Source organism: Bubalus bubalis, chromosome 15, assembly GCF_019923935.1.
Source record: "Bubalus bubalis isolate 160015118507 breed Murrah chromosome 15, NDDB_SH_1, whole genome shotgun sequence".
Taxonomy (NCBI): Eukaryota; Metazoa; Chordata; class Mammalia; order Artiodactyla; family Bovidae; genus Bubalus; species Bubalus bubalis.
Genome location: NC_059171.1, coordinates 74,860,479 through 74,873,567, shown reverse-complemented (window position 1 = coordinate 74,873,567; position 13,089 = coordinate 74,860,479). Strand labels below are relative to the sequence as shown.

The 13,089-nt window shown below is 48.0% G+C and overlaps 1 protein-coding gene across 2 annotated transcripts in view; it reads left to right on the top strand.

The window, feature by feature from the left end:
- ZFAT (zinc finger and AT-hook domain containing) overlaps positions 1-13,089 on the top strand; it is a 158,532-nt gene that overhangs the window by 78,901 nt on the left and 66,542 nt on the right. For both annotated transcript variants that reach the window (XM_044928863.2, XM_025265571.3), the window contains 3 exons: positions 5,906-5,993; positions 6,915-7,064; positions 8,678-8,851. In XM_044928863.2, coding sequence (XP_044784798.2) covers positions 5,906-5,993; positions 6,915-7,064; positions 8,678-8,851 — 412 coding nt within the window. The remainder of the gene's footprint in view (positions 1-5,905; positions 5,994-6,914; positions 7,065-8,677; positions 8,852-13,089) is intronic.

Sequence of the window (13,089 nt, the reverse complement as noted above, 5' to 3'; positions counted from 1 at the left end):
ACCTGGAAATTGAAATCCAGGCTGGAGCACGTTTCTGGCTCTTTCCTAACTTGTTAACTTAGCCACAATGTTGTGTCAGTTTTCTTGTCTTTGTCATACTTTCTCCATTTGTTTTTCAGTTGCTCAGTTGTGTCTGATTCTTGCAACCCCTTGAGCTATAGCACACCAGGCTTCCCTGTCCTTCAGTCTCTCCTGGAGTTTGCTCACACTCATGTCTGTTGAGTCAATGATGCCATCCAACCATCTTGTCCTCTGTTGCTCCTGCCCTCTGTCTTTCCCAGCATCAGGATCTTTTCCAGTGAGACCACTCTTTGCATCAGGTGGCCAAAGTATTAGAACTTCAGCTTCAGCATCAGTCCTGCCAATGAATATTCAGGGTTGATTTCCTTTAGGATTGACTGGTGTAATCTTCTTGCTGTCCAGGAGACTCTCAAGAGTCTTCTCCAGCACCACAGTTCAAAAGCATGAATTCTTCGGTGTTCATCCTTCTTTATGGTCCAACTTTCACATCCATCCATACATACATGACTACTGAACATGACTGTTTTCTCCTTGTCCCGTGATAGTTCGTGGCCTCTGTGTGCTGGCAGCTCCCATGAGCCCTGTGAGGGCAGGGTCAGAGTCTCCCAGCTCTGTGCCCAGCACCATGCCTGAGCCAACACGGGCCCCAGAAGGGTGGAGGAAAGGTTGAGTCCGTTGAGGTCAGCATCTGCTAAAACCATGGGCTTTTTATTCCTGAGAAATTGTTCAGAGTGGAATCTCCCACTTTATTTTTTTTTAATCTTGATGTCAGATACTTTATAGATGTGCTTATGTGATAGGTAATACACTCAGTGGCTGAGTGAAAGGCAGGTTTGATATTTTCCACCCACCACTAATTTCGGACTTGAGAATAGCCCATTTGCTTCAGGGGCCAAGGCGCAGGCCAGGGTGGGGTTCACTCATCGCTGTGAGCTGGGCTGGGAGCTTCACCCCCAGAGCTGCCCCCATAGCCCCTGTCCCCTGTCCCCACACCACACGGCTACTGCCTCCCTTCTTTCAAAGAGAAAGAGCCCTGTAGTGCTTTGAAGGCATTTCCATCAGAGCAAACAAACTCCGGGGGCTGGGCTCTCGTACCGTCATTACGGCATGGAGCCCTCACTCTCCTCTGCAAAGAACTCTTTTAACCACTCTTCTTTTCAAGTTTCCTGAGTCAGTTTGGGTTTTCATCTCCAGTTGGGAACTGAGGTTTTTGAAAAAGAAATAAATGAGTCCTTAGAGTGCACTCTTCTCCCAGCACCCTTTCCCACTGCCTGTGTCCTTCTGACAATCTTCAAAGGCATCAGGAAATGAGGGGCCCTGATAAGCTCTAAGATAAATTGCTTTCAGACTATCAGAGATTAAAAGGAAAAATCAAATAGCAAGGGCTCAGGAGAGATCACTGTAAACTCCTTCAAAGCCCTTCTGAATGCCTCCATCAGCTCTGACTATGCCCAAGCAGTAGTGGGTGGTGACAGCCCCCTGCAGAATGTGTGCGGCATGTGCCCAGGGTGTCTTTCAGAAGGGCATGTGAGCACGAGTTCGTCTGCAAGCGCTAGGAGTGATGGTGTGACCTAGAAGGTCAAGGGCATTGGAGGGCAGTGACAAGCCTGGACCCTGTGATGTAGCCTGGGCGGGAGTCCATGGCATTAGCTGAGCAGAAAGCTAAGACTGTTTGATGGGAGCTTCCTGGACCCCTTAGGCATCTGGGCATGGCAGGCCTTGATTGGAACCCACATGCTTGGTGGGAAGTGCATCCAGACTGGTTGTTCAGAAAGTCTTCCATTTCATTTTTGGTTTTGAATATCAAGTACATGTTTCTTGGGCTTCCCAGGTGGCACCTGCCAGTGCGGGAAATGCAGGTTCAATCCTGGGTTTGGGAAGATTGCCTGGCAACCCACTCCAGTATTCTAGCCTGGGAAATTACATGGACAGAGGAGCCTGGCGGGCTACAGTCCATGGGGTCGCAAAGAGTCGGACACGACTGAGCGACTGAGCAACTGAGCAAGAGAACAGCACACTTTTCCTAAGTGTGCTTCAGGAACCCCAGCCTCAGGAGACACTCTGCAGTAGTAGCAATCCATAAAGGAATTTAGGGGAATGGTCACTCAGAGGCCCCTTTGGGGATTCCCAGTGTGCCTTAGCCCATAAGAAGGTCTGTTAGCTGAGTCTGAGTTGCATTACCAGCAAAACTAAAACCACAGCAACAAAGTCTTTCAGATTTATTGGGCTCTCATTTTTACAGGCTAAGTTCTGTTCTCAGCACATAGTGTGTGTTTTCTTTTGATAAACCTTTTTAGAGCAGTTTGAAATGCATTGCAAAGCTAAACAGAAAGTAACAGAGATTTCCCCATATAGCCCCTGTCCCCCCACATGCACAGCTCCCCTCCTTTTGACATCCTGTATCTTAGTGCTGCCTTTACTACAGTTGATGAACCTTCATTGACTCATGGAGTAACACCCAGAGTCCATAGCTTACGTTAAGGCCTGGTCTGGGTGCTGCACATTTTTGGGGTTTGGACAAATGTGGAATGATGCATATACCTCATGAGAGTATCATGCAGGGAAGTTTCACACCCCTAAAACTCCTCCCTGCTCCTCCTCCTCATCCCTCTCTCCCTCTGCCCCCTGGCTACCACGGATCCCTTTACTGTCTCTATCATTCTACCATTTTCAGAATGTCCTCTAGTTGGAATCATATAATATGTAGCCTTTTCACATTGGCCTTTTTTTTTCCTCGTCATTATGCATTTAAGTTTCTTATACATCTTTTCAAGGCTTGATAGCTCATTTTTTCTTAGAGCTGAATAACAGTCCATTGTTGAGATGTACCACCATTTGTCCATTCACATACTGAAGAACATCTTGGTTGCTTCTAAGTTTTGGCAGTTATGAATAAAGCTACTCTATCCATGTGTAGGTTTTGTGTGGACGTGAGTTTTCAGCTCTTTAGGGTAAAAAGCAAGGAGTGCAATCATTGAATCTTATGGTAAGAGTGTTTTAGTTTTGAGAGAAACCGCCAAACTGTCTTCCAGAATGGCTGTCTCATTTTGCATCCCCATCCGGAACTAACGAGAGTTCCCACGGCTCCGCGTCCTTGCTGGCGCTCAGTGTTGTCAATGCTGTAGATATGAACCGTTCTGTAGGTGTGCAATGGTGTCTTGTTGTTTTGAGTTGGATTTCTCTGATGACACAGGATATGGAACGTCTTTGCACATGCTTACTTGGCGTTTGTATATCCTCTTGGTGGGGTGTCTGTTGAGGTCTTTGGCCTGTTTTACCAGATGTGTCTTTTGAAACAATTTTCTCTCAGTCTGTGTTCTTGTTCTTTCATTCTCTGGACAGTGTCTTTCCCTGTCTATCGATTCTTTTTCTTTTTTCACGGGTAATGCCTTCGGTGTTGGCTCTGAAGTCATTGCCACACTCCAGGCCATCCAGGGTTTCTTCTGTGTCTGCTGGGAGTTTTATAGTTTCGCATTTTGCTTCTAGATCTGTGATCCAATGTGAGTTAATATTTGTGAAAAGGTGTCAAGTTTTTGTCCAGGTTCACTTTCTTCTTTTTGCACATGGCTGTCCTGTTTCAGCATCATGCTGAGATAACTGTCTTTGATCCATTGTGTAGCATTTGCTCATGTGTCAAAGATCAATTGACTGTATTTAAGAGAGTTTATTTCTGGACTCTGTTCTGTACCATTTGATCTATTTGACTTTTATTTCACCAATATCACATGCTCTTCATCACTGCAGTTTTATAGTCTGTTTGGAAGTTGAGTAATGTCAGTCCTCCAACTTTGTTCTTCTCCTCTAGCATTTTGTGTAGGCCTCTGTATCTTTTGCATCTCCTTATAAACTTCATAATCAGTTTATCAATACCCAAAAATTAACTTGCTGAGATTTTGATTGAAATTACATTGAATCTACCCATCAAATTGGGAAGAACTGTTGCCCAGACAACATTGAATATTCCTATCCTTGAACATGGAATAGCTCTCCATTTATTTATTGCTTTGATTCCTTTCATCAGTTTTGAAGTTTTCCTCATATAGATCTTGTACATATTTTGTTAGATTTATTTATACCTATTCATTGTAAATAATGGTATTTATTTGTACCATTTCATTTTTTGTGTGCTAATGTAAATAGTTCTGTGTTTTTAATTTCGAATTTCACTTGTTGATTGCTAGCATATAGAAAAGCAACTGACTTGTATATTAGACTTATACCTATAATTTGCCATAACTGCTTATAAGCTCCAGGAGTATGTTTGTGTATTCCTTCAGAATTTCTTCTTAGATGATCATGTCATCTGCAGACAAAGACAGCTTTAATTTCTTCTTTCTCAGTCTCCATATCTTTTATTTCCTTTTCTTGTTTTACTGCATTAGCTAAGATTTCAGGTATGATGTTAAAAAGCAGTGGTGGGAGGGGACATCCTTGCTGTGTTTCTAATCTTAGTGGGGAAGTTTCTGGTTTCTCACCATTAAGTATAATGTTAGCTATAGGTTGTTTGTGGATTTTCTTTATTGACTTGAGGAAGTTCCTCTGTATTCCTGGCTTATTGAAATTGCTTATCATGAGTAGGTATTTGATTTTGCCAAATTAATTTTCTGCCTCTATTGATGTTATCATGTGACTTTTATTTTCTAACCTGTTGATGTGATGGATTATATTATTTAATTTTAGAATATTGAATCAAATGAGATAAATCCCACTTGGTTGTGATTTATAGTTCTTTTAAAACATTTTGGGTTTTATGTGCTAATATTTTGTTGAGGATATTTGCATCTGTGTTCTCAAGAGATACTGGTTTGTCATTTTCTTTTCTTGGGCTGGGCTTGGGTATTTTCTTTCTCCCATGAAGACATGGCATTCTCCCTCTTGCAGGTCTCTGTCCAAATTTCCCCTTCTCCTAAAAACACCAGTCATATTGGATAAGGGCCTGCAATCTCATCTTAACTAATTACATCTGTAATGACCACATTTCCAAATAAGGTCACATTGAGATTCTGCGGGTTAGGAGTTCAACATGTGAATTTGTAGGGGACAAAATTTAACACATAACATCCACTCTCTGAAAAGTTTTCACGTGAAATGGCATTAAAGTGACCATTAAAGGGAGAGGAAGCGTGGATGAGCTATACAGCGTGATTGTTCACCAAAGCTTCTCCCTAACTGAGGATGTGGCACCACGGGCAGGCGGGTTGGTGTCAGTGCAGAGTGAATGCCTTCCCTGCAGCCCACGGGACGTGGCCTGGGAGAGGTCAGGGCCTGCGGTGGGCGCCCGTACGCTCGAGTTCCAACACCTGCTCTTCCTCAGAGTCCTGGGGCTCGTCGCCCTTGGCCTTGGTTTCTTAATCTGTAACAAGTAATAATGCGTGTCCTTCAAGAGTGGTTGTGAGTCTCAATAAAATAACTCACACGCACAAGCGTCTTGAGCACTGGAGGGAGAAATGCACGTCGGGTCTTGGAGATCATTGTACAGCATGGTGTCTGTAACCGACAGTACGTATGGTACACCTAAAATCTGCTAGAGGGCAGACCTTATACTAAGTGTTCTTATCGCACACATGATAATCTTGATAAAGGAGGGAACTTTGGGAGATGGAAATGTTAACGACCTTGATGGTCTTAGACCCTGAGGCTGAGCTCTGCTCTCCGCTGGCCCAGCTGCATCCACAGGACTGTCGTTTCTAAGGCCAGTCCCTCCCTCCTGAAAGGGAGGCGAGGCCACTGCCCTGCTACCCTCGAGTCCCTGGGCCGTGCAGGGCCAGCCGTAGGCGCTGGGAAAAGTGTCCATCTGTCTTGCTTTGGTATTGGTGGTGGTATTTTTCCACAGACCCTGAGTTTAAATGAGACAGTCCATTGATTATGCTCTCTTTCTGTTAAGGACAAAAGGAGTTATTCTTGTCCTGTGTGTGAAAAGTCTTTTTCAGAAGATCGATTGATAAAGTCACATATCAAGACCAACCATCCCGGTAAGGTTATGCATCTCAGAGTGGGAGACCGATTTTAAAAATGCTTATGTTTATTTTAAGATACAGCGTTGTATAGCAGCTATGTTAAATGAAACTAAAAGAGGGATGAAGATATGAGTCCATTCAAGGGGAGAAGTTATCTTTACTTAAAACTCAGGTGTTTATATAACGATTTGCTTTATTTCATCATTTTACCTAGTTTTCAAAGGCGTCTGGCCCCAGTCTTGTGGCTCTCCTCCCCTTTTTAAAACTGTGCTGCCTTCCCAGGTGGTGCTAGTGGTAAAGAACCTGCCTGCCAATGCAGGAGACTTAAGAGACATAAGAGATATTCGATCCCTGGCTCAGGAAGATCCCCTGGAGAAGGAAATGGCAACCCACCCCAGTATTCTTGCCTGGAGAATCCCATGGACAGAGGAGCCTGGCGGGCAACAGTCCATCGGTTCACAAAAGAGTCGGACATGACTGAGCAACTCAACAACAGCAACAACCAGCTGACACAAGACTTTGTTTGTTGCAGTTGGGTTGTTTGAATGAAGTTGTCATGTCGCCTGAGTTCCTTGTGTTCTACAGGACACCCCCAACCCCAGGACACTGATTCACTGGGGAAGCCCAGTCTTTTCCCCATATTTCCCATATTCTGTTTTTGTCTGACTATTGCCTTGTCATACTGCTCTCCATCGCTCACATTTTGTGTCAACAGGAGTCTAGGTCTGAGAGACTTGCTTAGATTCTGGTATAAAAGAGCTTTTTAGGCAAAATTTCTCTCCCATGACCCCACAAGGCACAACTTAACTTGCTGCCTCAGAGCTGCCAGGATTGACTAGGGTGGGGGGTGTCCAGGCTGTGTCACAAGGCCCACTTACCTCTCACTGGAACCACAGTTCTTTGGCTGCTTCTGGTTGTCATCTGCTTTTCTTCTAGAGGTTTCCATGAACACCATCTCCGAGGTTCTCGGGAGGAGGGTCCAGCTGAAAGGGCTCATTGGCAAGAGAGCCATGAAGTGCCCATACTGTGATTTCTATTTCATGAAGAATGGCTCGGACCTTCAGCGTCACATCTGGGCTCATGAAGGTGCGTGTCCCTCCATCAGAACGGAGCTCATGTGTGGTTTTAGAGCTGCCTGTGGGAGTTCTTGGGGCTTCCCTGGTGGCTCAGTTGGTAAAGAATCTGCCTGCAGTGTGGGAGACCCGGGTTCGATCCTTGGGTTGGGAAGATTCCCCAGAGAAGGAAATGGTAATCCACTCCAATATTCTTGCCTGGGAAATCTCATAGACAGAGGAGCCTGGTGGGCTACAGTCCCATGGGGTCACAAAGAGTCGGACACCGTTGAGTAGTGACTAACACTTTCACTTGGGGTTCTTTAGGAGGAAGCCATGTCCACACCCCCTGCAGCTAGAGTTCCATTTACCTACTGCAAAAATGTGTCTGTCAGCCAGCTGAGACCAGTGATTTCAGCTGTGCATGGCTCAGTCGCAGTGAGCAGAGATGTGCAGCCTTCACAGCCTGCTGGGAGCTGTAGTTGAGCAAGTCACCACGATTCCTGTGCGGAAAGTGAGCTTCAGGAGAGCAGGGACCAATGCTCCAGCCCGGTCGTGGCGGTGACCCTGGCGGTCTCCCCGGTGCCCTGCGTGTGGGGGCGTTGAGGAGGTGCTGGGGTGCTGGACGAAGGAATGACCCGAGGACATCAGACCGTCTGATTCCCGTGGGCGGGGGAGAGCTGGGTGGGGACTGAGCAGGGGAGAAGGGAGGCAGCCCCTGCCTCAGGGCGCTCACCTGTGCAGAGAGGCGTGGGCCACGCACGGGCACTCGGGGCAGCTGATGGTCGGGGCGCCATCAGAGACAGTGGGGCTGTGCTTCTCCCCCTGGGAGGGCACGTGGCCTTCCCAGCGAAGAGGCTTGGAGCCCTGAGGCTGGGGGCCAGCCTTCCTGTGAGTTGGGAACCCACAGTGCTGCAGTCAGGAAAGCAGGACAGCTCCCCAGGGGGATGGATGAAGTCTTTTCTACAATCTGTGATCAAATGAACGGTTCAGTAAAGAGAGCAGGAACTGATGGACACGGCAGAAGGAGCTGAGACCAAAGCCAAGGTTGGGAGGTACTTTTTCGTGGGCCCTGGCCGATAGTTGGGGAATGGAGGAGGACTAGCCCAATGGTAAGGGTGCCTTGGCAGTGGAGCCGTCCGCCCTGCAGCAGCCACGAGCGTCGTAAAGCTCCGCTTGCCTTACGAGCTGAAACACGCTCTCACGTGTGGGCCTGCGCGCCCGGGCCTGGCGACTTTTGCCAAGGCCCTCGGTTAACGCTTGTCAGTGTAACTCAGTTCAGTGGGATGAACGGCCGCTGCTGCCCGTGCTTAGCGTCTGTGCCTTTGGAGATCACAGACCGTGGGGAGGGGCTGTAAGGGACTCACTGTCAAGTGTGGTGGACGGTACAGCAGTCATGACAGGGGATTCGGGGGCGCTGATTAGGAGGCGAGGAGGAATTCTGCTGCAGGCCGAGGTGGAAGGGCATCATGGTTGGAAGGAATAGCGTGGGTCGGAGAGAGGCCTGGGGGAGCGTGCGCTGTGTGCACTGCTTTATTCACCGTGGACAAGGGGATGTGTGTGTGTAGACATGTATGCGTATACATTCCTTCAGATACACACACACATGTATACATCTGTTTATCTCTGTTTTTTCTCTTCCAACAGGTGTGAAGCCCTTCAAGTGTTCCTTGTGTGAGTACGCAACTCGTAGCAAGAGCAACCTCAAGGCTCACATGAATCGTCACAGCACTGAGAAGACCCACCTGTGTGACATGTGTGGCAAGAAGTTCAAGTCCAAAGGGACGCTGAAAAGCCACAAGCTCCTTCACACTGCCGACGGTGAGTGACTTCACAGAGAGCTTTTCCCCCTAGGACTGTGGTTTGAAGCGGACCTCCCAAGTCCGCCTACACCGTGGTTGTGTGTGGAGCAGGGAGGAGCCAGGGTCTGGAATTTCTCTTCTGAAGGAGGGCAGAGTGACCTCGCCTGCTTCCTCAGTGCCCCGGGCTCTGTGCTGACCCCACCTGTGCTTGCTGGACACTTGCTGCACGTGTGTGTGTGTGTGTGTGAGCACGTGCATGCATTTGTGGGGGGTGGGCGTGGAGGGGACTCTGCCCCAGGGAATAAGGCATCCTCAGGAGACCTTGATCTGGAAGTTTCAGTCCTGTTCAACCCTCGCTCCGCACCCGAGCCTGCTGACCTTGAGGAGCTGCCCTGACTACCTGGTGTGTGTCCCAGTCACCAGGAAAGTCATCTGGCAAGGAGCCAGAGAGACAGAGAAAGGCAGAATTGCACAGTTGTTTTAGGAAGACATGCAGCTATACAGTAAAAGAGCTATCACATTTAAAATTCTCCTTTAAACCACACTCATTACATGGAATATTGAGGGTCTTCTCAATATTCCATGTAATGAGATTAATAAACTATACCAACGAAATGTTATTTTAACACAATTACATACAAAAATCGGAGTCTGCTGTAAAAACTGAAGTGGTTTCAACGGAGATTTTTATTTCAGTGCACAGAGGAGGATCCTGCTGGTCTGCTCGGCCTTTAATTTGAGGTGGTTCTGGGGTCTGTCGTGTGTGCTGCCAGTGAGCCCGAGGGGCTCAGGGAGAAGCTGAGGGCTTAGCCCGGGATCCGTTGGGACTTAGGTTCAGGTTTGCCTCGGGCTGCACCAAAGCCAGAGCCCTGCTGTTCATTCAGACTCAAGCAGTGTGCTGTAAATTAATAAATCTGTAATCAAAATAATTAAAAATACAATGACAGTAAAGCCGTTGTATCCTGAGTAATGGAAGCATTAAGTCGTGTAATTATTCATGAATTCTCACACCTCCACCAGCAATAAGCCTCTCTGATGTTTCTTGACAGGGTAAGCATATTATTCCCTGAAGTCCCCAGTGATGCCCCAGTTACGAGATGCAGCTTCCCCCAGAGCCAGGGAGGTCTGGAGTGTCCCTGGGCCACTGGGGTGGGGTCTGGAGGGCCGGGAGGGGCACCGTGGCCTCCGCCTGGCCCCGAGCTCCAGGCTTGGCCCTGAAGGGCATTGAGGCAATGGCACTCACATCTGATTGGGCACCATGGACAGGCCGTCGGGGTCTTGGGGGCATGACATCGGCGTGAGCAGCCATGTCCCAGCCAGCATCCTCGGGACACTCAGCCCGTCCCTCCTGTCTCCCCACCCGCTTCCCCAAGTTCATTGGCAAGGAGGAGAATTCAGATGGACAGAGATGTTTTTCTCATTTAGTTGTTGTTTCTTTGGGTAAGTTGCTGCTGCTGCTGCTAAGTCACTTCAGTCGTGTCCGACTCTGTGTGACCCCATAGACGGCAGCCCACCAGGCTCCCCTGTCCCTGGGATTCTCCAGGCAAGAACACTGGAGTGGGTTGCCATTTCCTTCTCCAAAGCATGAAAGTGAAAAGTGAAAGTGAAGTCGCTCAGTCGTGTCCCACCCTCAACGACCCCATGGACTGCAGCCTTCCAGGCTCCTCTATCCATGGGATTTTCCAGGCAGGAGTACTGGAGTGGGGTGCCATTGCCTTCTCCATTGGGTAAGCTAGGGAGCCTCATGAGCTGTTTGGCAACTTCTGAAACAGGCTTTGAATCCTTGGGGAAGTGTGCTCATATAGGGCCTGGCTACCTTGATGAGGCTCCCAGCCTGTAGCCGTAGGGTTCCTGCTTTACTCGGAGCCACACGTGCCTTTAGAGCTGGCCTGAAATGATTCAGTTTTCAGTGCAGTTGTAGAAGTGATAATTCCTTAGGTTGCTCCACAGAGAAGCTATGTTGGAACAGACAGCTGGTGCCCGCTTCCACCTGGTACAGTGACCTGGGTCTACTGACCTCTCTGCGCCTCGGTTTCCACCTAGGGAAGTGGGGATAGTTGTGCCTCCCTGTCTACTGGGTGTGAGGGTGAGCAGCAGGCGATGCCCCACTCCTTGCCCAGGCCTTCTTGTAGCCCCTGACTCAGTCTCCTTCCTGGTGCCTCCTCAGCCCCGAACTCCATGCTGAGGACTCTTCTGTCCGCAGCTGCCCCCTCAGCGGTCCTGTCTGCTACATGGCCTCACACACAATTTTCGCTGCGCTGCGTCTGTTCCTGTTCAAGCACTTTCTCTAATTGTACCGACTGGGAGCTACTCTCCAGTTGAAACTAACAGGCTCTCGAGCTGGGGCTCAAGGGTTGTGGAGCTCAGGCTTAGTTGCTCCTTGACAGTTGGGATCTTCCTGGACCAGGGATCAAACCCATGTCCCTTGCACTGGCAGGCGGGTTCTTATCCATTGTACCACCAGGGAAGTCTTGGGTCTCTTTTAATTAAGTAAAAAGGAACTGAGTAATTATCCTTTCCTTTACCTGCTTGTGGATCTTAATTTTTCACGTGTATTGGCTTCTTTAAACTGATCAAGCCTTATTTATTCATTCCTATTTCCCAAAGGAGCTCATTACTGTGCCTTAGAAGTGATAGGCTGGAATGGGTGACGGTTTTAGTTATAAAGATTTGCCAGTCGACATGTACAAAGAGAGATATTGATCTATAAAGGGCCCGATTAAACCCTTTGCATGTATGCCAACAGGTACAAGGATTTAATGCAGAAATCGTGCTGGTAACACATCTCCTCACTTTTGACTTTAAAGAGGGTCTAGACACATGTTACGTGGTCTAGAGGTTTGAACATGGTTCTGCCCACCCAGAACAGATGGGAAAGTTTCAGCGGTGTAGTGCCTTTGTGTTATGTAATCAAACAGGAATTCTCTAATCATGAAATGAAAAGCTCTTTGAAGTTCAGTGCTGATTCCTTTGGGTCCCCTTCTTCTCCCAATCCAACCTTCCCTCTTACACTGGAGATGAAGAAGTTTCCTGGTAAAATTTGCAAGGAGGAATTACCCAAGCTTCAAACACTCTTGTGTGTGTAGTAATTGGACAAGTGGAGAGTTGAATATGGAAATGAGGTCTGAGCGGAGGATGTACCACTTTTCCCCTTGCTTCTTCAATTTATAATAAGAGATCCCATGGCTCCACATCGAAATATTCTAGGAGATTTAAGTCCGGAGTTTTTTCAAGGTCCTGTTTGCTCTGAAAAACACAATCATTCTAGGGTAAAGTACCCCCACTTATCTGTGTCCTCTTTACTTCAAAGAACATGCATTCTAGAACCAAGAAGTTAAAAGAAGATGGTACTTGAGCAGCCATTTGGGTAATCTTAGCAAGTCCACTGACGAGGCTGCAGTGAGCCTGGTCTCTCCAAAGCATCCTTCTCCTGCTCTTCCTCTGACTTCCTGCTGGAGAGATGGTCAAGGGTCATGGGTGGGAGTGGGGCAAAAACATGAACACAGTGGGTTTTTTCTGTGACTTATCTTCATGGGCTGGGTCCTGGTGATGGGCAGGAGAGGGGAGGGCTGACTCCAGGATCCAGGACACCCACTTCTCTGGGCACCCTGCCCGGGGCCACCTGAAGCTCTTTTTCTGAGGTTTTTATGAACTATAAGAGTAACTGAACTCATACTCTAAAATGAACACAAAGGTTTAACTGTTGAGTTAGGCTTGGTTACCTACAGTCTCACCTGGTCAGAGGAGTCTCAGCTGCAAATACCTGGCACAGTGTCTCGAATTTAATCCAGGTCTGGTGCCACATTCTTCCCTGGTCTTTTATAGTGCTCTGCCTTATGTTTCTCTCCCTGTCTAATGCTGATCCATTCCTCCTGGTATCAGAACCGATGTACCAATTACAGAGAATCATCCGTCCCTCACTACGATTGCTTCAAGTTCAGCTGCTAAAGTGCAGAGACTTCTTAAACAGCCTTTTTATTGCTGTAGCTATTTCTGTTCTGAGTTGCCATTGCACAAATTACCACAGATGCCAGAACTGGGAAGATGCGTTTTGCTTTGCAAAATGCCTGCTGCACAATGCCTGCCTGCAGTGCTTCCCGCAGGGTGCATTTCTCACCGGAGGCAGCCGACCCGTGTGTGCCAGGCTGTGTGGAGAGGCAGTGCAGCAGAGTGGCTGAGACCTTGGGTCCCTGGGGCAGTCCTGGGTTGGAACCACTTCCTGCCTGAGTGCCCTTGAGCAGGTGCCTCGTCATCCCT